The following is a 26,624-nucleotide window of genomic DNA, read 5'->3' as shown; positions in this document are numbered from 1 at the left end:
GCTATTATCTCTGTACTCAGAAGAGGAAGCATGTAGGTTTAGAGTAGGGATACAGAATTGAATGGTCAACTTTCAATATGTAAAAGTTCGGGCTCTCATTAGCAGGAAAAGACCAAGTATTATTGAAAAAGAGGGATGTATTTTATTTTTTCATGTAAATGTTGTAGATGATAACAATGTAATGACTTATTCGATTATAGAATTTTAATATCCTGTTTTATTTATAGTGATAGTGACTTGAGGTCTAATTTACTTTTGATATATGGCAAAATGTTACTGTAGCATATTTGGTGTTAACTTTTTGTTTGGTTTACTGGGTAGGGTTTTCACCCATACTTCAGGTTGTGTTAATTTCATCCTGCTTTGTAGAACAGCATTTAGAATATCTGTCTAGGTTGCCCTGCCAGTTGACTGTTCTCATAGGATGGTCCTCTGCAGTGTTTGGCCAGACCAAATTAGTGCAAATGCTACTCTAGATGCTTTTCTAACCCTTCAAGAGCCTTCAGATTATTCAGAAGGTTATTTTTTACTTACTTTACTGCAGTACTTCTTTGAGAAGTTGTATTCCATCTTCTGTTTAAACAGCTCAGATGTTGACATCCATGGAATGAATATTTACTTGAGAGGAATATAGAAGGAATATTCTAAAACTAATTTAAATAATGTTAAGATTTTTGTGTGGTCTTCAACTTCGTTTTCAGGGTTCTTCTCTTCTCCCTTGCACTGCCAGTCATACAGAATCCTTTTGATACTTGTGTGTATTGAATCTTCCACCTTCAAGTGATTTTGTGCTGTTCATTTCTCCTGCATAGGTCAGCTTCTCAGTGAGACTCTTGTTTGTGATTCTGTTGAACTGCTTCTGTTCTTGCACAGGTGTATATCAAGCTGTTGTAGAAATTTAAGGAAAAAAACCCCTGCACATCAAACTGTACAGTGAATGTAATTTATGCTACCTTTTTGTTTCATAAATTCTGTCCAGTGGAGACATCAGAAAATACCCCTTGTTGGGTATAAGACCATCCCAGGGAAGCTAGATAGCAAGCTATCACTGCGTGTAGTATAGGTCAGGTCTAGCATTTTTACAGAAATGAACAGCTGAAGGATTTAATTTTCCATGATGTCCAAATGTTTCTGATACTGCATTAAGATTTCTTAGATTTTTCTTCTTTTTGGGGTGGTTTTATTCTGGTTTCCATGATTAGCAGAGGTTGATTTAGCATAAAATGGTGTTATAGAAGTCTTTAATTAGGAGACAATTTACTCATGATGCTTACTCTTACGTGACCACATTGTCAATCAACCTTCTAATTGGTAATTCCAGTTCATATAAATAAAGCTACAATCAGTATTGTCAAAGGGATGGTTAAAACAGCAGATGAATGCACATGCAACCAGTTGATATGAAAAGCTTCAGTTTAATTTCTTAAGAAATGAGCTACTTGAATAAAACTCCTTTACCTGCCTGCTAGTGATTACCTATTAAGTAGTCTGGGTAGAAGTATCAATTCTGAAACTCTTGATTTTGGATAGGACTATGGTGTGCGCTTACATGTGAATGTCTCATAAATATTTCCCAAGAGCAATTTATTTTTCTAATTAGCTTGAACAGCCTCTGCTTTACGTAGCACTTTAAGCAGTTTTCAGTAAATCAATTCAACCACACAGCTGTTGTTTAAAACTTCTCCTAAGTTACTGTAATTCTCTGTAGAGACCCAGAATCTCACTAATTAGTACACTTAATCATACCTTGTACAAAATGCATGAATATATGGATTTAATCATTCCTAGAATTTCATAGAAAAACAGAGTAACAGAAACCTGAGTGTTCATAGCTCTGAAAACAGTTTGCTATTCTCATATAATAGTTATGTACCAAGCAGTGTGTACAGGTTGACATAGAGTGGCTACACACTTAATTTTTACTTGCCAGTCATAACTTTACAAAATAATTAAATTGGGGCTGCAGCTTTTTATATTAAGGTTTAAAAGGTACTAAGATCAAACATCTACAACAGTTTCATTATTTCTTCCAAAGTAAAAAAACCCCAAACATTTAAAACAAATGTGTTTAGTTCTTATGTGAAAGGAAATCTAGCTTACTGGGTGGCATTTGTGATGTTAAGATTCAGACTTTTGAGCTGTTTAGCATATAGCAGAGATGGCAGTTAGTTACAGTTATTATAAGTGAGTTTTAAACTCATTTAACATTAAAATATTTCAATATTGAGTGTTTTTTTGGTAAGATTATTAATATTAGATGAAAAAATAGAAAAGCAAGCACTTCTTTTATTTAAAGTACAGCCTTTTTTGTTTTTCAGGATGTGACTTAAAATGACTTCTGATTCTGAAGGTCCTCTGAAAAATATGCTGTGCTTGAATGTTTGCTAAGTACAAGTAAGTGACTGATTTCATATTGGGACTATATATACCTGAATAGTTAACTGCCTTACCATTTTTAAAGCTACAATTTACAAATTGTTCATGTAAATATATAAGAAGCATGTTCTTAAAAAGAAGAAAAGGGGGGGAGGGAAGAACGAAGAAGAAAAAACCCTTACTTCACTACTGCCACAAAGTGAGTTTTCCGTTTGGTTTCTTGTGAATTCTTATCTATGTAAATAGGAGTATCAGTTGTTTCTGTGGTCAGTCTTATAACAAAAGAATGTTTGCATAGTTTCAAGAATATTTTGAACCAGAAGTTTCACTAGAAAGCTATCATACTTTTTATATATATGTATTTGAGGGAAATATAAGTTTGAAATTACAAATTTTCACTAAGAATATGGAGTTGCTGAATGGAATGTCCTCTAGTTTTATTTATAACAAATAAGATTTAAATATTTGGGGCTTTGCTTAGCATAAATCAGTTTATTACAATTTGCATCTTAAAAACTGTGTGACTTATGTCTTGGCTTTTAGAAAGGAGGATTATATTTAATATTTTAACATTATATACAATTTAAAAAATTGCAGACCATCTTCATGATTCATTGAAAAGGACTGGTTTGATTTAGTTCTTCTTAATTGGATTATTCTGGGGAATGCTAAAAGCCAATTTATACTTTTTCCCAAGTGAATTTTTCAAACAAGAAATCAACTCAGACAGAAGAGCTTCCAAGCTTGCAAGATATCATGAGTACATATATTTCATGTAGGAAAAAGTTGATGGTTTCATGGGACCAAAGAAGAGTTAAAAATGTTTTTATGCAAATAATATGATTTTTTAAATTAGTTTGGATATGTTTTAAATTAGTATTGTATAGTTGTGCTTTGTGGGTTTTGTTTTTGTGTGTGTGTGTGTGGCCAACTATTTCAGCTAAACAAATACAAAAACTAAATCTGAAGCATCTAATTGTTTATATTTTAGGGCCCCTGTTAGGACAAAACCTTCCCAGTTGCTGTGTCCTATTTGGTGAATAGGTCTTTCGTCTGCAACTACTGAGAACATGGACATGAGGGAATAATGCTTGAGTTGGAGAAGGAAGCCAGTGCATTGAAAGACAAACTAGCAGAAAGCAATCTAATAGATGTTGTTAAGTTAGTAGTTTTCCAATTTGTGTGAGAGTGAGGTGAGTAAGAGCAGGGAAGAAACTATCCTATCAAGCTGAAAACTTTCTGCTTACTGTGCTTAGTACTTCTCGATGTCCTTTTGACTTGAATGCTCTCTAGGAAATGGCTTTAGGAACTTTCCCGATTTCAAACATACTGTATTGTTGACATATGTATCCTTTTCTTGGTAGTCCAGGACAGAATTTTAGAAGATAATTTTTTTTTTTTTTAGCCTGTCAAAATATTGAAACCCTGACAGGTTGAAAAATGCTAGTCCTAAATGCTGATGATTTATTTAAATTCTATGTTTTTGTTTGGAAGGCTGTACATATATTGTTGCAATGGATGGATTAATAATTACTAGAACTTGCTTTACCTGTCACATGCAAAAATCAGTACCTTTTTAACAATCCATCTATGGTTTTCACTAAGAAATGAATCAACCTGACATGTGAAAAGTGTATAGTACGTTGTAAAGGATGTAGACATGTGTACCTTTTTAATAAGGACAAAAGTTTTTTCAATGCACTCACTGATGAACAAAAAGGTCTTTGTTATTTTTTGTTTTCTTGCTTCCCCTTTTTGATAAGTGAGAAAAATTTTGGAAAATTTAGGAAATTATCTGAAAAGATAAATCGATGGTAATGCAGAAACTAGTATTTAGTATTTGCAAATCATCATGAAAGGTTGGAACTTTTTCTCCAAGTATTGCTGCCTCTGGTTCCACTCCACTGGTGGCGTTAGGAATGTTAGTGTATAGTGGTTTGGTACTACTACAACCAATGGGATTAAACGATGTCTTGCTTTGAAGACTTTGAACCATCTCTTACATCATCTTGGTTTTTCTCAAATTTGCTTTAACTATAAACTTCGGAGGGCTCTGGACATACTTACTTCCATTCCCTATTTCATACAAATGTATACCTTTCTAAATTATTTGGCAAGAGCTAGGGCTTTGTTTTTCCAAATAACTTTTGGAAAATCATATTGGACAGAATAAAGTGTGGCTTTTTGTCATCTGTTTTCAATAGCTAAATGGAGCATAGCATAAAATGCTTTTCTTTTATAAAATGTTTGATGAAAATGACAAAGTATTCCAATACAGTGGAGTAACATGGGCAGTTTAATTTAATTTAGAAATTAAAATTAGTTACTGATGCTGATGACATCAGACTAGAAAACATTTAAATATTATTATATACATAGGAATTATTGTTCATTAAGTACCTGGCTTTAAAATTTGGCAGTCACAAGAAATTTTCTCTATAAATTATATAAACTAGGAACAGATAAATTTTAGAAAAATATAGTTATTTATCACTGGGTAGAAGTTATACTCAGCATTTCTTCATCCTTATATGCAGCCAATCTGCTGTAGCTTCTTGCATTTTAAGCAAATACTTGCATACAAATTTCATTAAAAAGTGCATTATAGTACCTATTGATAGCTCAAGTTCATAATACAGTCCCCCTGTTAGTTATCCGTCTATGCAGTAGGTTTGCCATCCGCTTTTTGAGCTTATACATGCAAGCAACTGTGAAGAAAAACAGCAGAACAATTGTCAGATTTTTCATGGAAGAGGTTGCTGTCCTATCTGTATTTCCATTATTCTGAGTAAAAATAATATTCTATGACAAAAGATTATCATTCCTGTGTTTTGGGTAATTTATACTTATCTAAAATTTAACATAGTTTCTTATATTTGCCTGGTTTTATGTAGTAACTGAGCTATTCATTGAGTCAAATTAAGCTAGCTTTTAGATTTATTTTAATTATGCAAATAATAGAAAGAATTTCACTGTGTAATTCTTTTCTTTAAAAAATGCTTCACTTAGGTAGGTAATATTGTGCAGTGTAACTAGCAGAGGAGTCTTTCTAGCCAGCATTATAGGATCAGGAGCCAGAAATAATGCTATTGCCTGTTAGCTCTGAAAGTAAGTTTACAAAGATGGCTGTGTTAAACATTTTAGCTTTTAGTAGTAAAAATGCATAAAAGTTTTAACTTTTGAAAGCTGTGTTTTGGAGTTGTCTTTTGAAATAATGATTAACTTCAAGAAGATTCCTGTCGTGGTTTAACCCCAGCCAGCAACTAAACACCACGCAGCCGCTCACTCACTCCCCCCCACCCAGTGGGATGGGGGAGAAAATCGGGAAAAGAAGCAAAACCCGTGGGTTGAGATAAGAACGGTTTAACAGAACAGAAAAGAAGAAACTAATAATGATAATGATAACACTAATAAAATGACAACAGCAATAATGAAAGGATTGGAATGTACAAATGATGCGCAGTGCAATTGCTCACCACCCGCCGACCGACACCCCGCCAGTCCCCGAGCGGCGAATCCCTGCCCCCCCCTTCCCCGTTCCTATACTGGATGGGACGTCACATGGTATGGAATACCCTGTTGGCCAGTTTGGGTCAGGTGCCCTGGCTGTGTCCTGTGCCAACTTCTTGTGCCCCTCCAGCTTTCTCACTGGCTGGGCATGAGAAGCTGAAAAATCCTTGACATTAGTCTAAACACTACTGAGCAACAACTGAAAACATCAGTGTTATCAACATTCTTCGCATACTGAACTCAAAACATAGCACTGTACCAGCTACTAGGAAGACAGTTAACTCTATCCCAGCTGAAACCAGGACAATTCCCTAAAACCCCCCAGATGTATTTCTTTTTGGGAAAACTTTTTAGCTCCTTAGAAATTATAGGTTCATATTCAATGAATAAATATAACACCTGGTACTTTTTAAGTGGTGATTTCTTTCATTATTAACTCACTGAGTAATAGCTTCTTTTGTGAATAATTCCTGTAGCAGGGAAATTAGTTTGACTTAACAATTTGTACTGTAAATCCATCTGTATTGGGAAGCAGCTTCTGTAATTTGCTTAGCTAAGCAGTTACAGAGTTGTTCTAGGCATTACATGCCTTCTCAGCTTGTAACGATACTCTTAGGGAAAGGAAAATACATGTACAGGAACTCTGCAGCTTCAGGCCTGAATAAACTACCACAAGCTACTTGGGTGTAATAGTAGGGAAACAGCCTACATGAATTACCTAATTTTTCCTTCCTTCTCCAAGCTTCTATATTTAGGCACTGAAACATTTTTTGAAATAGAAGAAGGGTTGTATTCTCTGATATGTATCATGTTTCAAATGCTGTAATCATGTAATAATTTTTGGTTTTCTATTTAATCATTTTGTGAGTTGTCAGTACAGGTAGATGTTAAACCAGAAGTGACATTTTCATTCTAATTCATTCAATGCAACCCTGTTACCTGCAAAATTACGTACTGGTGAAATGTCTGTCCTAGCTCGTATTTTCAACTATTTAATGTATTTTCAATCTTTCCTCCTCTTAAATAGAATTTACTCTTGGCTTCTGACATACTTGCTGTGCCCACACCCTTCCTGAGCTATCCTTAAGTCTTATATTTTAGGCTCTTCCTTTCTCTTTCCGCAGTAGCTCTTAACCCTGCAGCTCTATACTCTGCCTGTGAATGCAGTTACAGGGAGGGAAGCTCCAATCCTGGAGTGTGTGCGTGTGTCACCTACAGAATGACTCTCAGGATTCAGCCTTAGCTGTGAGGTCTGTAGGCATAAGACCTTATGAGTCATATGTTCTACTGAGTGTCAGCTTCAGATAATCAGCTGCTTTTTGCATGATCATAGCCTGTTTCTATAATCTGTTTTTGAAACTACTTACTTGTTCAGATGAGTAGTTTTTCATTCAGCTGCTTAATTGAAGAAAATATTATCTCTGCGGTTGTTCAGTGCTATACTGTCACCTCGTGGCGTAACAGTATATTTTTCTTGAACTTCACATGAGGTGGGCCACTATAAATGTATTTGAGAGGTTTTTGCCCTGGAGGAATATAGATTGAATAAAAGTCTTCAGGCTTGCTCTTCCATCTTTCTGTATATTGGGCTTTGTCTTATTCATCTCAGTTTTATATCAAATATTTAGATGTAAAACCAACTTCTTATATGTGCAGTCCATGACCATAGTTACAGTTAGGCATCTTTTGTAATTGTTTATTTCAAATGCAAGATTATGTTTTACTGTTATTTTTAATTTTATTGTAAAGTACAAAGTATATTATCTTTCCTCTCCTAATGCCTATCAATTGGGATGAGGATTGGTTATGAACACAACTTTGTTAAGCATTGTAACATTTGCTTAATTGCAAAGAGAACTTGTGCTTTAAAGAGATGCCATTTTACTTCTGAGCTTTGTACACGTGCCAGAGTAATCCAGTGTCTGCTCCTCAGTGCAGCCAGCAGTCCTGTCCTGTCTAGGTTTCAAAGGTTTGTACTGCTGTAAGAATGTCCTTTTAAATTCTCCACCCATAGCTAATATCCTGCAACAACAATATCAGCTATTGCAAGCAACCCCCATACTGCTTCATGCAAATATGTTCTTGTGTGTCTTTGCCCTTTCAGTTTAGACTTTAGAAAGAACTTAAGTAGTAGTATTTTTTTTTTTTTGCCACAAAAAGCCAGTAAGCAAAAAATCCAATCAGTCAAGGTTAGTACATCAGAAATAATACACACACTTTTTTTTCTTTAGATATCTTGTCCTAGAAGCAGTTAGTTGACTAGGTGCCTAACGGGTTGGTTTTCTTTGCTGCAAGCGTACACTGCTGGTTTGTGTTTAACTAACTTCTTGTTCACAAGGGTGCCCAGATCCTGTTCTGCAGAGATGCTTCAAGTCAGTTGGCTACCAGCCCCTGATACCTTAACATAAACTTCATTTAGATGAAACCGTGTCTATCAGTTCCTTGTCCTTGTGATATGTGATCACTGACTCCTAGAGATTTGGTCATCCTAAGCCAGTTTTTTTTAATAACTGTAGTAATGGTGGGTTTTGCTTGTGGAGATCCTCAAAGAACTTTTTTCCTGAAAGTTTTGTTAGTGCCTGGGTTATATGTTATGGAAAGTTTCTCTCCAACTAACAAGTATAACTGTCTTACCTAAATAAATGTTTAAGACCAGTTACTGCTTTTGCTATATGGGGTAAAGAGCTGCAGTCTGAACTAGATTGCAGTAAGTTAAATTCACATTTAATTTAGAAATTTCTGTAAAAAGGATAAAATAATGCTAAACTTCTAACTGCCCAGTTGTGTCTTGTTGTCATTGTGGTACAAAAACCCAAACACAAATTATTAGATTATTTTGTAGTTCTAATTATGTTCTAAAATACTCTGGCTAGGTAAATAGCATAGATCCATTTAAAAGTTTTTTTCCTCCCTCAGCATGTCATTGATTATAGCATAGCAGGATCTGGTATAGGTGTCTTCTCTCCTCTGTGACTGTTTTCCTTTTTCCTCTTGGGAATTAGGGGAGATGAGTGTCATGGATATATAATGTCCCAGGCTTGATTAATATAACTAGACTTCAACAAAAGCAACATATTATTTTATTGAGTTATGGCCCAATCTTTGCAGCAGAAGCAATAGAGTTGAAAGAGTTCTGAAGTCTTTGCTTGCCTTGTCCTCAAAGTTTTAGAAAACTGTATTCATTTTAGGAGGTTTAGCAAGAGACATGAAGTTAAGACTATAGTAACCTGCTGATTTAGAGATGGTAATAGTAATCTGTTGGCTTTATACCGAGCCAGGTGTGAAACTCTCATTTAAGCCCACTGATTTACTCCTAAGGATGACAATTATTTGTGGCTACAGTGGTTAGATGACATGAAGAGAAGAAAGGAGCATACAGAAAAGGAAATTTTATTCAACATTTCTGTATTTTTAGTGTTCTGGTCACCTGTTCTTCAGTGCCTCAGAGTATCGCTTGCCTTTTTCTTTAATGGTATCTAACTTTATCCTTAGTATTTAGCTACATTTTGGCATAACATATTAATTTGCCACTTTCTTTTCACGTTATCAAAACATACATTAAAACACTGAGAATCTTTTTATTTTCAGACAAATTGGAGCTATACAGTGGCCCCAGTACTATGGTGCAAAATTTTAAACATCTCTGAATCAAATTAAATGCATTTTTTAAATTTATATTTGCTTACATTGATATAAAGCTTTGTAAACCTCTGTTTTGGCGAAATAAAAAATAGATTTTTAAAAAAATGGTAACCAAATATTATCTTTTTAATGGTAAAAAGTTATATGGATTTCCAGTAAAAATACTCATAAATCTAAATCTGGTAAAAATAAATAACTTTTCTGTATAAATCCTCTGTGTTTTGAATTATTATTTTGAGAGGTTCATTCACAATTCTTATTTTATTGCTTTTAGTTGCTGATGCATGGTCAAGATGAGTGGATTAGGAGAAAACTCCTTGGATAGCTTGACCAATGAGTCAAGGAAACGCAAGCCATTGCCCTGTGATACACCAGGTGCAAGGTAGGTTTATATAGACCTTTCTCTTTTTTTTTAATAAGGTTTTTTAAAATATTTTTCAAGTTTTCATTGCAATTTAGAGTAAGTTCTAACTAATCATTTTGTTCAGTTGAAAAATACCCTAGGCCAGCTTCTGTTGTGAAGATACATGACTTTACTATTATGTGTAGATATGCCAAAGCTGATGAACTATGCACTATAATTAGACTCTTGCAGAAATCTTAATAGAGTGAAGCTGTGATTGCAAGGCAAAAGAAGAAACACTTCTTGCTTCACAGAAGTTTCAAAGGCAGCATCTTCTATCTGGTAATTGATTTGACAGGCTTCATTTCAGGTGGTCATGGTCAGCACAGAATACTGCAATAGGTTGAGCATTTTTTTGTTGACTTCTGTTTCTCCAGACTAGTTTGCAAGTTCATCTCAAATTTTGGCATTCTATGCTGTCTTCCTGCCCCTCACTCAACTCTGTCAGAGATCGTTATCTGAGGGACTCAGTTTTCTGTACCCCTCCAACCTCATTGCTTTCCACCACATGCTAAGTGTTCTGTGTTATCCTTTCATGTTCTTGTTCCCATAGAGTATTAACCTTTATTAAATTTGTATTCAGTTTCACCAAAATAGCAGGTGTCATGTGTGCTCATATTTCTCCCTTTTATGTACATCCCCACTGTCCCATGCTAATTACTTCCATCATGCAACACATTGTGTTTGAGATCCTCAGATTCTCCCACCGTATCCCAGTGTCTCTTTGTGAGTGTCCTCCATTTCAATTTCTCTTTCCCTTTCTCCAGTGTCTGTCTGTCTATTCAAGAATTCTGTTTTTAATTTTGTCACCCTTCATTAGCTTTCTTTATCTTTCAAGCCCCTGCTTTGTAATGTATTTGTTTTCTCCAATATTGGTCCATGCATACTCTCCTAACTCTTTTGCTTGATTTCTTCTCAAAGAATATTCATTCTCTTTTGATTCCCTCAGTGTGCTCATTCTTGTCCCTTCCCTTTCTCCCGAGTCCTTCTTTTCCTACTCTTGGCATACTCTGTGTATGACACTCTTCCCTCTGTTGATTTAGGCTGTAGATAGTGTCTTTACTCAGCACATTAATCTATGTAGGAAAAGGAATTTCAGAGGGAGACTTCATCCAGCAACATTAGGTTGTCTGGGATTCTGCTTTTCTTGGATGTTGAGATGGCATTTTTGTCCTGATGCCTAGAAATTTCTGAGGTATCCCCTTCCTGTAGTCATCTTGTTACAAGCAAACCAAAGGGATTTCATAGAATGATAAAATTCTATTTTATTTGTCTAATAAATTATAAACAAGTCTGAAGTAACTTATAATGTTAAAATATACTTTCTGTATGAGTGTTACAATTTTATAATAGGCAATTGCTATTTTCATGAAATTTGACGTTAATCACAGGAGGATTTTTTTGATGAATAGCTTTCTCATATCCTCTTAAGATAAACTTGTACTTAAAATTCTTAAAAAAAAAGACAAAAAACCAAACCAAACAACAATGTAACAAAACACCCCACCCCACCCCCCTTCAGATTTATGTTTGCTGGAAGAATAACTACTACCTAGGTTTAATAGGTAGGTATGAGATGAAGTACATTAAAGTTCACAGATTGAGCACAGTTTTTGTATATGATGGTATGTAAGTATATGAAATTATGTTTTTGGTTCCTAGTCTGACCTGCAGTGGTGAGAAGCGTCGGCGAGAGCAGGAAAGCAAATACATTGAAGAACTGGCTGAGTTGATATCTGCTAATCTGAGTGACATTGACAATTTCAATGTCAAACCAGACAAATGTGCTATTTTAAAAGAAACTGTGAGACAGATTCGACAGATAAAAGAGCAAGGTACAGTTCCCTGCTAAGCCAAAATAAATAATTTAATTTTTCTTGTGATTCCTCTTCCAAAGCAGTAGTTACTTGGGAAATTGAGTAGTGTTTTTCACAGTAGCATGTAACTGAGAAAGGCTTCAAACTTTGACTTGAACCAAACCTTTAATATGCCTTAAATAATTTTCTGTTTAAAAGTAAGCAAGTATTCACCATTACTTTTTATTGGGAACCAGGGCTTTAAAACTTTGTAGGGCCTTTCTTATCAGTTTCCTGAAAATACTAGGAAACCTTAAGCTAGTCCGCAGACAAGCTAAAAGCAGATGGTATTGTACCATCTGCTGGTGCAATACACCAAACACCCTTTGGTATGAAGAATACATACTGTTGTCTTTCACTTCAAGGGACCTCATGCTTAAAGGGAGTTTAATGCTTTGAAATGAATTTCTTAAAAAATACCTGTTTCTTATGGGGCACACCTCCAATCAGATATATTGTTTTTTATTTTTTCCTCTTATGTTTTTATGGACTTTCCTTTGTTTTCTTGTGCTGTTCAAGACATGCTTCCTAAATGGTTAAGTATGTGATTCCAGTATATTTAAAATACATTTAGCTTGAGATCAAATAATTAAATAGTACAGTTGGCTGTACTCAGGATATAGTCAAGTCAACAAAGGAGAAAATAGCAATGCATCAAATCTTGGTAATTTTTGTCAGCTAGTGTAAACCTAAGTGGTATAATAATATTTTTTTTTAATAATTTTATTTTTTTAACACCACCCCACCCCCACCTCCACCCCCAATGACTATAGCCTGCCAAGTGTACATATTTCCTTTGGGCAGTAAAGTATTAAAAAAATCAAGTGCGCTATGGTGTATATTTTACCTGTCATGGTAAATTGGCACATCTTTTGAAAACAAGTTAAAACAATTCTAAAAATTAATTTTAACTTCTGGTTTTAAGGTTTTTCTAGTGTAATCTAGTGTATTCTAATGTAATAATTCTGTTTCATTATAGAGTTGAGTATGTGAGAATCTTCCCGTAGGATGTTGTACTCCTCTTGTGGTCTGCTTAGCCAGCCAGCAACTACCACAGAACAAAGCTTACCGTTTGTTTTCTGTAATTCTGCTGCCTGGTGGGGATTCCTATTCTACTTTTCCCTGCAATCAATTTATTTAGGATATTCTGATTCTTAAAATGTGATTTTATTATATACACACACATATGTATACATAGACACGCGCATATGTTAACATGAGCCAAAGCATTTTCATAGAACAATGGTGATGGCATCTGAAGACTGTGACCAAAGATGATGAGATGATAAAAATAAAATCACAAGGAAGAGATATGTATAATGAGTGTGTTTAATGGCCATTGAAAGATTCAGCAGGCATTGATCAGACAGATGATCCCAAAAGCATCAGAAGAAATATTGTTCACAAAAAAAGTTTATCTTGTCAACTTTGTCGAGTCAATTTATGTGAGCAAAGAGTTTGGCATTACATAGCCATGACATTTTTTTCTAGTCTTAAGCAACTAACAATGTATGAGACCTCCTCTCTCATTTGTGCTTTTTTTTTTTTGCCTTTATTCACATGCTTCCTAGAATCTGGCTTGTAATATTAAAATGTAGTCTTCATGTGAAATGTTGCTTTACTGAAATGTATCTTTTGGGTTTCAGGAAAAGCAGTTGCTAATGATGATGATGTTCAGAAAGCTGATGTATCTTCTACAGGTCAAGGAGTTATTGATAAGGATTCATTGGGACCTCTTTTATTACAGGCAAGTACAAATCAGGCCCTAGTAAATCCCTATGGAAACAAATATTTAAGGCAGATGAAAATACTACAATAAAGCCTGCAATCCTATAGTAATAAAAACTATGCAAGAACTATACAGAACTATGTTTGAAAGGGTCAGGAATAAAATCTATCATGTTTTCTTAATATTGCCGGAATTCTCTTTAGAAGGAAAGAAAAGAAGAGCATTTGGCTTTTTGTCATATTCTTGCGCTTTACTTTCTCCAGCAGTCATTAGCAAATTACTGCTAAAGCAGTGCTTAGTAATACAAGGAATAGTTTGCTTTTTTTAGGGCATAGGCCTTAAAATAAATGGATGAGGTTTTGCAAAGACTAGAGGTCTGTGATGTGTGTTGGGGTTTGTGTTTCTAAATTCTGAAGCATTTTAAACAAATGTTGCCATCAAGTAAAACAACCTAAGAATAATTGTAAAAAATGGTACATAGCAAATAGCTTTTGTTTATGCCTAGAAATTAATCCCATATTTACAAGTCCATTAAAAAGTACTTTTGAAACTCAATTGTTTTACATAGATACTGAAATTTTCTTTCAGTTAAGAAAATACAGTATTTTAAGATACGGATAGACCCTTCTCTCTTATCTGGTCACTCGCTGGTGGAAATGTTTTCATGTTCATGACTTGGTACTTGTTTCTACAGAATTTCTCCTTGTTTCAATTTGCCACCAATTGAAATAATGTTACAAATTCATTATCTTGTGTTCAACTAAAGCAAGAATGAAACATGCTGGTTATCACTGTGAAAGAGCTCAATAGAATAACAAATGAACAGATTAATTTTTAATATTGAAATTGTTCCTTACCAGATAAAAATTTCCTCAGAGAAAAATTTAAAACTTCATCTCTACCCTTGAGAAGAAATGCATGTATTGTAACTTGACATTTATCACCCACATAGTTTTTAAACTAAATTATGTTCAGAATTAGGTGGTGTGTCGTATATGTTATGCTGTCATGTTAATATTTAGGCATTGGACGGTTTCCTGTTCGTTGTAAATCGAGATGGGAACATAGTATTTGTATCAGAAAATGTCACACAGTATCTGCAATATAAACAAGAAGATTTGGTTAATACGAGTGTCTACGGTATCTTGCATGAAGAAGACCGGAAGGACTTTCTTAAAAACTTACCTAAATCTTCAGGTAATTAAAGTTGACTTACTACACTGTTACTAGGCTATTTGAAAACAGTTAGAGAAGAAAAAAACAACTTGTAATGGATAACCTTTCAAAACAAATAATGTGTACAAAGAATATTTGACTCCAAAAATACGTTCATTTTGAAAAATATTACTGAGTTCTTACTAAAGCATACCACCAGAAATAAATGTGCTGGAAATTCACACTGTACTTTAGCCTTTGCAATTTGTTTACCTGTAACTTAAAACAAGGATACTAAAAGAACACATTTCCTAATGCCACAAGAGCAGCTGAGGGAAGTGCTTGTTCTTTAAATACGTGAATGACTTTTCAGCTCTCCTTCAAGTGACTGAAAGTGTCATGTAAGGGAAAGAGGTTTTTGTACTTGATTCTCAATACTACTCTTTTATACCAAGGTATAAAACTGATGGTATATTGAGAAAGCATCTTAAAATATTCTTTAATCTCTCTAATCTAGGAACAAGGTATCTAAATTAAGAAAAATAAGTTATGAATTGATTTTATCTGAAAATCTTTATAAATTCTTACTGTGTTCTTTTAAGTTAATGGAGTTGCTTGGACCAGTGAAACACCTAGACAGAAGAGTCATACATTCAATTGCCGGATGATGGTGAAAACCTCTCATGATCTTTTGGAAGATGTAGGCAGCCACCAGGATATACGTCAAAGATATGAAACAATGCAGTGCTTTGCTTTATCTCAGCCAAGAGCTATGATGGAAGAGGGGGAAGGTAGGAAATTTTGTGGAATTACTGTGCACAAAAGAAATCTCTGAGTTAAGGTTTTTGGTATTTGGTACATGTTATGAAATCTGTAGCTTCTGCAATCCATTTTTAAGTAAGTTGGAAGAGAATGCAAAATCTTCAATTCTTATTGTCTATACTTCCATTTTAACAATGAAAGGCTCTTCAGCTATTTTATTAGATGCTTTAACAGAATAGAACGGGAGAGAAATGAAAGAAGAAACATTCTTTTTTAAATACAGATTTGCAGTCCTGTATGATTTGTGTGGCACGTCGTATCACAACTGCAGAAAGGGTATTTCCAACAAATCCAGAGAGCTTTATTACAAGACATGATCTTTCAGGTGAGAAATGTACCCAAGATGAAGGTATGAAGGTATCTTTTTTGTCTGTGTGCTCTTGTTTTAAATAAATCAAGTATGTAAATAAATTGTGTGTCTGTAGTGACTAACAGAATTCATACTGAGAATTCCCAACTGTTTTTTGCAATATATTGTTGTTGGCAGTGGGGTATAATAACAACTGTGGGATGCATTTTCTGTCTCTATGCTAGTATGCTATTGTTTGGCAGCTTGGTATAAAGCATTACTTGTGTTTTAACTTGGCAGCGTTTCAAATGGTTGTCATTGTGCTTTCCTTTACACGTAAGAAATACTTTAAATCATAACTGAATCTAATGAAAGTTCTTTAGAATGCTTGTATTTTTATACAGTATGTGAGCTAATGTTTAAAGTGTTTTATGCTGTTTAAATTGAAATACTTATATAATCTGGATGGGGCTTTTTCAGATGCCAGTTAGTGTTTATGGTGTTCATTTGTGGATGTAGTTGGTCAGTATTTTTGAAAATTTTACTGTGTATGCATCCTTTGGGTGCCTGTAACCAGAGACTAAAGTCACTGTTTTCTAAAGCTCTAGCATTAACCTGTGGGTACTTAACTTCCTCTTATTCAGTTATCTAAATCCCTTTGAATATTGATGTTTTAACAAGCAGCATCATATTCTCATATGGCAGATAATTCATAAATGTAACTCCTGCATACTCAAAGTTTGGTGTTACGCTGATGAACAGTTAAAATGGTGATATAGGAGCCTTCTGAAATGTACCATGTTTATACAAAAGGATTGGCATAGTCATAAAGAGTTTAACTTGTGTATTTTCTTTCCTGTTACAGGCAAACTTGTCAACATCGATACAAACTCATTACGGTCTTCCATGAGACCTGGCTTTGAAGATATAATTCGTCGGTGTATTCAGAGGTTCTTATGCCATAATGATGGACAGTCATGGTCAAACAAACGTCACTATCATGAAGGTAAAAATCTGTTTGCAATGTTTGGTCGTACTGCTTCTTCTAGTGGCTGTGGTTTTTTCTGAAAAATAAAAATGCTAAATTCTGCTGTGGGTTTTTTTTTTTTTTCCATATTTTTTGTTAGTGTTAATTGCTGTGACTCATATTTGCAAGCTGAAGGAGGATGACCTCTTGAGAAACAGGAATTCTGATGGAAGTTATTTTGTTTTTCTAATGTGTCTGTTTTGATAATTTTCATGGAAGATATCAGATACATGATCTAGGAGCCTGAAGTAAGCTGTTTTTCCACAGATGGATATAGCAATGACAGTGACAGCTATATTTCTGTAATAACATGTAATCCTTAATTATCATTAGCTTGTTATTTTTGTTTAACATTAGTTTAACTTTCTTTTAATTTTAATTAATCCTTTCTTTTGTTAAAGGATAGTTCACGAAAAGTGGTAACAGTTGTGTTGATGCCTTTTTCTTATTCCAGACACAAGGTTTCAAAATAGTTTCAGTGTTCCTGTGTTATGTATTTTGTAATGCTAATTTGATAACCTTGATAGATAAAGTGAAGTACAGTCACTGTCTTCAGTGAGAAAGATGACATTTTCTAAGTTTTCTGAACTCTAGCCTTTTTGAAGGATTCACAAAGGAATTCAGGTGGAGAGGATATTAAATAAAGAGACACTCATACTGGCAGAAAATTGAGCTTCTATTCCATTGAAAGTTCTTCAACTTAACTAATTCAATAAATCCTAAATTAAAAAGAAATTTGGAGCTCAGATTAAAAGCATTGGTTTCCACAATTTTTTTGATTGAAATAAAACTTTTAAACTTAAAAATACTTCATCTGAAGGCTTCTAAGTTTCATTTCTATTCCATATTAATTACTTGTATATTTTAGTGCAATTAATATTTAAGTGTTGATTAGTTGTTCTCCCCAAGGAGAAGCCATGGAAACCTACTAACCCAGCCTTGGAAGTCTGTTAACAAATGTAGAACTTTGCCAGCTGTGCATGGTGAGCACAAAATACTGCAGCATCAAAATAATCTTGTTTCCTTTTATCTTCCCTCTACTAATTTAGGAGAAAATGTGGAATACTTCCTTTTTCTGAATATCTATCTTGGGTGTGTCATTTATTTATTTATTTTAAAGTCTTCACCAAATGAAGGGTGTTAAGAATCTGTAGAGTGCATATTAATAATTCTTGGGTTTTAAAATATGAACTATATTTGTGTATTTCCTTTACAGCTTATACACAAGGTCATGCTGAAACACCATTGTATCGGTTTTCTTTAGCGGATGGTACTATAGTGACAGCGCAAACAAAGAGTAAACTATTTCGAAATCCTGTAACTAATGACCGCCATGGATTTGTCTCTACCCACTTTCTTCAAAGGTGAAATCAGTGGTATCTGTTTGTCATTTAAGTGTCATAGCTTTTAAAAATGTATCTGACCTTGAAGATACCTGAAAAAAATAGTATACCAAAATATTTTATCTGATTAGAACTCAAACAGAGGGGGAGTTACTTGGAAAGCAGAGTTGCGCAGCATACAAATAAATGTGTCAACCTAACACTGACACTTCCAACTTAACTGTGTGGCAGAATGACAATCACAGTCAAAAGAGAGGTTTACCCTCACTACCTGCATGGAGCTTGTATTATGCATTCATTATTCTTTTGGGTTAACATTTATAATGACGAAACACTGAAAATAGAAATGCTCAGTTACATGCTGTATCTTACTCTTTTTAATTGCAGACCAATTAAAAAGACAACAAACCCCCCTCAGATGCATCATTGATGACTCAAAGTTAAATGTACCTTAAATAGCACTTCCTGTGACCTGTTCTTGTTGATTGCAAGAATAATTGAAATGCCACTCTGGAGGGAATCTGTCTGCTTCTGGCATTAAAGTGCCTGCAGATGCTGAAAAATGAGTAGCTGAGATTGTTCAGGGCATCATTAGTGTGCACAGTAGAATGGTGTCATGCATTGACTCAGGAAGGGAGTAGAAGAAGGAAGATGTTTAAACTGATAAATCTGACTAATGACTGTTGATGAAAGCCTTTTGAAGGGGTGATACTGTATGTGCTTATAACTCAAATCACCTAAAGGACCAACCGCTTCTATAATGAATAGATGAGTGGCATGGCTTAGTTCTGCTTTTGTGGAAGCTGGAATTCTCACTGCTCTTTTTGAAAAAATATTTGGAAAATTATTTAATAATGTTATTCTGTTTTTGTAGCACTTGATTCCAAATAAGGTTTTAATTTGTTTTCTTGGGATTTCTGGGGATGCTGTTGAACTTACAGAGAACAAAATGGATATCGGCCAAATCCTAATTCAGTTGGGCAAAACATCAGAACACCTGTGGCTGGAAACACAAATTCTGTTGGTGGTGTTATGAACATGTCACCTGGTCAAGGCATGCCAATGCAGAACAGGAACTATGGTATGGGAGATCCCAATGCAGTGGGTCAGCTCAGCAGCACTCGATATGGAGGCCCTGGTAGTATGGGACCAGTGAACTCTGGATCCGGAATGCAGTCCTCTGCTTACCAGAACAACAGTTATGGGTTAAATATAAGTAGCCCACCGCATGGCAGTCCTGGTTTAACTTCCAACCAACAGAATCTAATGATATCTCCTAGGAATCGAGGGAGTCCAAAAATGAGTTCACACCAGTTTTCTCCAGTTACAGGTATTTTATTTTTGCTATAGCTCTTTTTTTTTTTTTTTTAAGCCATCTTTTCTCACTTCTATCTGAATTCCATCTTTCACCCTTTTTAACAGTTCTATATGACCTTGTATGTGTTACTTAAATGTAGTATACCTAATTTCATGGAAAAAAATTATTTTAAAATAATTAACTCAATGTGGCAGTCACACATAATCCAAAGGAAAAATAGATACAGACATTACTGTAGTCTAATAAGTTTGATCTCTCTCATGTGATACAGGTATGCACTCTCCAATGGGATCTGCCAGCAACACCAGCAACAGCACTTTCTCTAGCAGTTCTCTTAGTGCTCTTCAAGCCATTAGTGAGGGTGTTGGAACTTCCCTTTTATCAACACTTTCTTCACCGGGTCCAAAATTGGATAATTCCCCAAACATGAGCATAGCTCAGCAAAGTAAAACGAGTACCCAGGACTCCAAAAGCCCTTCTGGTTTGTATTGTGAACAAAACCAAGTGGAAAGTTCCATCTGCCAGTCAAACAGCAGGGATCTCCTTAGTGAAAAAGATAGTAAAGAGGGAAATCTGGAGGCATCTGAAAGTCAGAGAGCACCATCTGAAAGCAAAGGGCATAAAAAACTGCTTCAGCTACTCACATGCTCCTCGGATGAAAGGGGGCATTCTACAGCATCAAACTCGCCTTTAGACTCAAATTGTAAAGAATCTTCTACCAATGTTACCAGTCCTTCAGGAGTTTCCTCATCAACATCTGGAGGGGTATCTTCTTCCTCAAACATGCATGGGTCACTCCTGCAAGAGAAGCATAGGATTTTACATAAATTGTTGCAGAATGGTAATTCTCCTGCAGAGGTAGCCAAGATCACAGCTGAAGCTACTGGTAAAGACACGTATCATGATGCTAGTAATACAACGCCCTGTGGAGAAGGCACTGTCAAACAGGAACAACTGAGCCCAAAGAAGAAGGAAAACAATGCTTTACTAAGATATCTGTTAGATAAAGATGATGTTAAGGACCCGCTGTCCAAAGAGCTGAAGCCTAAAGTAGAAAGTGTGGATAGTAAAATGGGACAATGCAGTAGTTCTACAATTCCTACTTCTAGTCAAGAAAAAGAGATGAAAATAAAAACGGAACCAGCAGAAGAGGTACAGTATAATGTAAAATGATGGTAGTGAACAAACCAATGTTTTCTTATTACAGTGAATGGCTAAATATAGAACAGTCTTTTTAGTATGCATGTGTAAACATTTCTAAGAAAGCTCTGTGCAAATGGTGTGAAACTATATGCTCAAGTATTATTGTAACTGAAAAAGCGCAAACAAAGAGAACTACAGGATATGTATATAACCAAATGTGCTGTATTGAAGTCTTGGACTAATGTTAACTTTAAGATATGGTACGATTAAGGTAGCGCATATTTACGAATTATTCCTTCAAATCAGATCTTTAACATCTGCTATTTCACATAGCACATGTTTATTTTTATGGCTTATTAGGAAGTGGAGCTGTAACTGCCTCTGTAATAAGTTGGCAATACAATAGCAAAAGGTAAAACATGATTTCATTTTGAAAATATAAACAATACACAAAAATGTGTAATACTTAAAATAGCTATAGATTGGTTTCGTTTCATTCATTGGTTTTCGCACTCTTTTTTTTCCTTCAATGAGGGAAAGTGTTGTTCCAAATACATATATATTCAGCATTCAAATAAATATATGTATATTTATTTGTTTCACTGTTTCTAGAGTTGAAATTCCAAGAAATGTCACAATATAGCAAACTATATCACCATGGAACAACTCTTCTGAAAGCAGCAGTAGATAATATTCCTTTTGTATTTAGTTCCTAAGTCACATTTGGAACTGCTTCAAAGTAAATAATACTGGTCAGTATGGCAGAATTTACTGAAAACATGTTGATATCTTAGAACTTGGATTTCCCAAGTCAGTAATAACTATGTAAATAAAAAATTGCTGCACAATTTTTATATTTGCTAACGGCAGACTATAAATGAAACACGTTGTAATATTTTTTTGAGTACCACTTACAGAAAAGTCACTAAAACTGTGTAATAGTACCCAATGTGGTGTTTCAGTACTTGCTCCTGAGATCTAATTAACATAATCAGAGATACGAATTCACTATACATGCAATTCTTTTTCTGTTAAAACTGCATCTGATTTAAAGACACCTTTTTAAAGAAGGTTAGGGCTCTAATTGACCAGAAAAATCTGTGGATGCTTTTCATGGATTGTTGTGTTTACCAGTGATCACATTAGGCATTTCGTGTATGACACATTATTTATCACTGAATGGTACACATTCTTGACGTTGTTTGCTCTCATTAGTGTGTTTATCTTTGTGATGACTGAAATGTTTATATTCAAAGGTGCTTTTCGTTTTATTTATGTGTACTTCCAGTTTCTCCTAATCCTCAAAATTAGCCAAGCAAAATACTCTAAAAAAATGTAGCTAAACGATATCTGAAGTTCTTTGGAAATTGAGAGATAGCCCAAGGTACTGTCAGTGAACTAAAACATTTGTCTCCCAATTATATCTTTTAAGATTAGCGAGGAGCTAAATGAAAGCTGAAGGATAGCCATATGACAGTAAATAACCTTGGTATTTTACTGCATCTTTTTCAGATGAGTGGAGACTTGGATAATTTGGATGCAATTCTAGGTGATCTGAGTAGTTCAGAGTTTTACAATAATGCTATGTCTGCAAATGGAAATAACCTTGGAACAAAGCAAGCATTATTTCAAGGAAACGCCCTATTGGGTAAGGAATTTCATCTAATATCACTTTGGTTTTAAAACTAGGTTTTTATTCTTACCTGATGTAAACATAATGCATCCTCAAATCCTTCGAGAATACTTTCTTTACCTCCTATATCTTCAAGGACAACTGTAATGCAAAATGGCTAATTATGCTTTCATAGACTATTATGTACACTATTAGCTGTCTTGACAGCACTGATCTACTATATACACAATGAATAACGTTAACTTCAGTTCCTTATTTTATGGCTTCTTCTGGATTTGTCTAACGCAGATTTCTCAGAGACAAGACATCAGGAAAAATGTTTTGTGAGTTGTAAATTAAAATTGACAATTTTTGTTCCTTACAGATGACTAGGGAAATAATATGGGATTGGTGGCAAGCTTTTGATTTCTCACTTATTCTATGCGAAAACATCTTGTGGCCTGCAAATTCTAATCAGTACTCCTCCTCAACATTGAAAGGAATGCCCTTCCTTAGTAGGAAGCTGAGTAGGAGGGAAAGATAACCTTGCTAATAGACCAGCGTCATTGCAGTTGTCACTTCCTTTTATAATGTTGGTCATCTCTTGATTATATAGGGCAATAGATTGCTGAGGTAACCTAAGGAGGTGACACGTGGATCGTGAAAAATGTAAAAACAGGTACAAGAACATGTAAGGCCACTGACACTATTGGCTGTGGAGCACAGTGATTTCTGGTTAATCAGTCCATGCAGTACACTGCTCAGGAGCACACTGTGTCTGGATTCAACCTGTTCCAAACAGAACCATTTGACTTGTTTCTGTCTCCATGTCAGAGTTATCCAAAGGCTGGGCAGTCTACTCGCATATGTCAAGGAGTCTGTAATACTAGTGTGTTTCAAAATGTTAGAAACATAGTTCATTACAGAACTTAAATTAAAATGAACCTTTTTATGTCTAGGGCCAAAGGGAACTGCATTTGGCTTTTCCTGTAAAAGGTCCTAACTATGTACTCAAAATGGGATTTGTGTAGTGAGAACATAAGCAAAATAACTGTTCTTGGCTTGTTTAAGGCCAAGTGTATGTGCCCATAAGTAGATCAGACTTACTTATTTAAGTCATTAATGGTACTTTCTATGTAAAACGTACAGTTGCATGCATCTTTTAATTCTTTAACAGGTATGAGGAGTCCCCAGTCTGTGCAGACTACCCGCCCACCTTTCAACAGAGCCATGTCTTTAGACAGCCCTGTGGGCTCAAGTGCTCCAGTGAGGAATGTCAATGCATTCTCCATGTTACAAAAGCAAAACTTGATGGGTGGAAGTCCAAGAATGCTTGAAAACCAGGAAAATTTTGGAGCAAATCTGGGTTTGTTGATAGTGTACAAATAGATCTCACTGTAAAAGAAAAAGCTTTTATGTAAAAAAGGTTGCAAGCTTATAGTATGAATTTTGTTTAGATGAAACCTTAACATTAATGAATATTAATTTTACCATCAGCATATAAATATTTTTAAATTATTATCCCTAGCTAAAATTACTAGAACATAACTGTTTACTGTCTGTGTATTATTACCAGTACTTTACTTTTGTTTAGTAATTAAGTTATTTTTTACTGTTTCAAGTTTTGAATTTAACATATGTTTTTGATATACAGAAGCAAGAACAGGTCATGATGGCAGTCAGTCATTAATATTTTAAAATATATTTAGATTAATATAGTTGTTTGATGATTTAGAGCTTGGCATGGTAAGCTTTAGATGCTCTTGGAAGAGTTCAGTGAATTGCTCTGTCTTTGGCAGGTGTCCTTGTTGGTAAAACCAAACCAAACCCCATAAGAATAATTCTAAAACCAAAATATGTAATGTATTCTAAATGAAAAATTATTGTATTTTCTGCTCTTCATCATAGCAAGTGCTCCCAACAGAAATGTTGCGATGAATCAGCATCAGTCAGGAGACTGGGGTTTGCCAAACTCGAAGGTGAATAGATTGGAACCTCCAAGTTCTGCTTCAATGTTGAGAGCAGGACCTGAGTTTAGTGCGTCCCTTCCCAGACCCACGGTGGGTGGCTCTATGTCTGGGCTGCCTGTTCGCTCTAATAGCATACCTGGTACAAGACCAATGCTACAACAGCAAATGATGCACATGAGTAAGTTCTTTACTTTTTATTGTCCTACTTAGCACACTCTCACTAGTTTCTTTGTAAGCATTCATCATCAGGATCTTTTCAGTTTTGGTAGAATACTAGCTTTTCATCCAAAAGCTTTTTGAGGTAAAGACTAGTATTGTTCCCTGACTGGGACATTTGATGACTTTTTGGTGCTCTTTTTGTTTTCTTCTGGTGATATCTCTGTGTTTCATACACAGATAATTCATACTGAGTCTCCAGAGTTTTGGGGGATAATTTCTGTGTATTTCTTTAGTGCAGTACTTCTCTGCTAAATTCCAGGAACTAAATGCCATCTATGATTATACTTGAAGATATTAGTATTCTGATTAATTTAATTCATGGTACTTGACATAGATGGGGTTTTTTGCTGTTAACTTCTTGGTAATAAGGGTTTTTTAAAGCTTTTCCTTAAGTATTTAAAAATTCTTCTCACATGGAGTATCCAAATTTCATATAAAACCATGTTGCAAATACAGGTTCTCTTTTAAGTATTCATGTTTGCATGGGAGAAAATAACCCGCATATCTAAAATATGAAGAGAGTGTTAAAGCCTGTGGGTTTTTTCTGTTCTATATCTCTAACAAAGGTTTAGCCTGGAGCTGAAATTGTCCTGTCTAATGTGCCAATGCTGGCATGCCCAGAAAGGGCCGAAAGAGACAGTGGCATTCCTTTTTTATCATGGAAGGCTACCAGGGCTGTTACCAGTTCTCTTAGACAGACTTACTGTTTCAATGTGACATGTGGATATAAGGCTAAATCAGGAAGAAATTTGTGCAGTCCTGACTGAGAATTCCTCAGCTTAGCTTCCTAGAAATCATTATTGCTAGGTGATTCCTACAAATAGTGGGAAATAATGGGATGACACAAACTCTCCTATGTAGTGCTGTATGTCTCTGAATAGGTAGAAGGAAGGCCATACTCCCAAAGAGCAAAACGCTAGTATGTACCTTCCGTTTCTTTTGATTTTCACCTGTTTTGGAATTTAAAATGCCAAATGTTGTTGATATCGCTATGACAATGTGTATTGCTAGTACCCAGATTTCATTGGCCAGAAAACTCCCTTGTTTTGGATGTAAAGTTGCTGTATCTGTCAAGTTCCTATTTTAGGGGCTTAAGGATTAGAAATAGCAATTCTGCTCTAGCAGGGTAGCAGCTTTAGATCACTGTCATATTTAAATCTGTGGTCTGTTATATTTCTGAAATTATCTTAAGTGTGAGTTTATGTACGTGTACACTTTAAAACATGCTAATGGAAAGCTCGTGAAGCTGCTTGACAATTTGTGTTATCATCCACAATGCTTTATGTGAACACTGGGAGAGCAAGATGACATCTTTTGTTTTTAAAAAAACCACACAAATGTTTTACCTCGCAGGGCCAAATGAGCTAAACATTGGCATGGGGGGGAATCCGTATGGACAGCCAGGATCATCTAATCAACCAGGATCGTGGCCTGACAACATGCTGTCCATGGAGCAAGCATCGCGGGGTTCACAAAACAGGTAGAATTGGGGAAGGTTTTAAGTTTAAATACAACTGTTCACTGTCTGTCAGAAGAATTTAAGACCTGGAAAAAAATTCATGTAGCATATACAGTGGGGATAACAGATTGGAGTCAAAATCTATTTCTGTTTCTGCTGCTGTTTTCTCATGGTATGACACTGGGTGTCTTTTAACCCAGCTCCACAAAAGCCATTGCAAACAAAATCAATCCTTGAGCTGGGAGGCATAGAGAAAAGAGGTGGGAAAATCTGAAATCGTGTCTCTGTGGCACATGCAGAAACCAGGAGAAAACAGAATTTATGTGTGTTTAAGGATAAACGGCAGTTGACCGGACATTTTAGGACCTAAATTTGGGACTTAAGAACTTAACTACTTCAGTCTTCTGGGTGATTATTGTACCCAATAATCTCCAGGTCAATATATTATATAAAAACTATGTATATGCCTTCATAGTCCATAGTGGTTGTAATGTTTTTATATTTATAGACAATTAGTTAGAAACTCTTTGGATGACCTCTTATGTCCGGCACCAAATATGGAAGGCCAGAATGATGAAAGGGCACTTTTGGATCAGCTGCACACACTGCTGAGTAATACAGATGTCACAGGTCTGGAAGAAATTGACAGAGCATTAGGAATTCCTGATCTTGTAAACCAAGTAAGTAAACAGAGATTTTGGCCATTTATTTTCCAAAAACCTGTATTATTTTGTTACTTGAAAAGAAAGTG

At 35.1% G+C, this 26,624-nt stretch overlaps 1 protein-coding gene across 7 annotated transcripts in view; it reads left to right on the top strand.

Moving 5' to 3' along the window:
• The window catches only part of NCOA3 (nuclear receptor coactivator 3), an 89,499-nt gene that overhangs the window by 54,540 nt on the left and 8,335 nt on the right, over nucleotides 1–26,624 (top strand). For 4 of the 7 annotated variants that reach the window (XM_052788317.1, XM_052788271.1, XM_052788275.1 and 1 more), the window contains 16 exons: nucleotides 2,319–2,394; nucleotides 9,803–9,910; nucleotides 11,594–11,766; nucleotides 13,434–13,534; nucleotides 14,539–14,713; nucleotides 15,274–15,462; nucleotides 15,717–15,818; nucleotides 16,648–16,788; nucleotides 18,026–18,173; nucleotides 19,094–19,482; nucleotides 19,742–20,622; nucleotides 22,126–22,261; nucleotides 23,403–23,591; nucleotides 24,134–24,373; nucleotides 25,768–25,894; nucleotides 26,382–26,553. In XM_052788317.1, coding sequence (XP_052644277.1) covers nucleotides 9,813–9,910; nucleotides 11,594–11,766; nucleotides 13,434–13,534; nucleotides 14,539–14,713; nucleotides 15,274–15,462; nucleotides 15,717–15,818; nucleotides 16,648–16,788; nucleotides 18,026–18,173; nucleotides 19,094–19,482; nucleotides 19,742–20,622; nucleotides 22,126–22,261; nucleotides 23,403–23,591; nucleotides 24,134–24,373; nucleotides 25,768–25,894; nucleotides 26,382–26,553 — 3,261 coding nt within the window. In that variant the 5' untranslated portion in view covers nucleotides 2,319–2,394; nucleotides 9,803–9,812. Of the gene's footprint in view, nucleotides 1–812; nucleotides 874–2,318; nucleotides 2,395–3,367; nucleotides 3,570–9,276; nucleotides 9,359–9,802; nucleotides 9,911–11,593; nucleotides 11,767–13,433; nucleotides 13,535–14,538; nucleotides 14,714–15,273; nucleotides 15,463–15,716; nucleotides 15,819–16,647; nucleotides 16,789–18,025; nucleotides 18,174–19,093; nucleotides 19,483–19,741; nucleotides 20,623–22,125; nucleotides 22,262–23,402; nucleotides 23,592–24,133; nucleotides 24,374–25,767; nucleotides 25,895–26,381; nucleotides 26,554–26,624 lie in introns of those variants that run through there. The other 3 variants (XM_052788291.1, XM_052788284.1, XM_052788309.1) reach the window with 3 other exon arrangements.

The sequence above is a fragment of the Harpia harpyja genome, chromosome 1 (assembly GCF_026419915.1).
Source record: "Harpia harpyja isolate bHarHar1 chromosome 1, bHarHar1 primary haplotype, whole genome shotgun sequence".
Classification (NCBI taxonomy): Eukaryota; Metazoa; Chordata; class Aves; order Accipitriformes; family Accipitridae; genus Harpia; species Harpia harpyja.
This window is presented reverse-complemented; position numbering and strand designations above follow the sequence as displayed.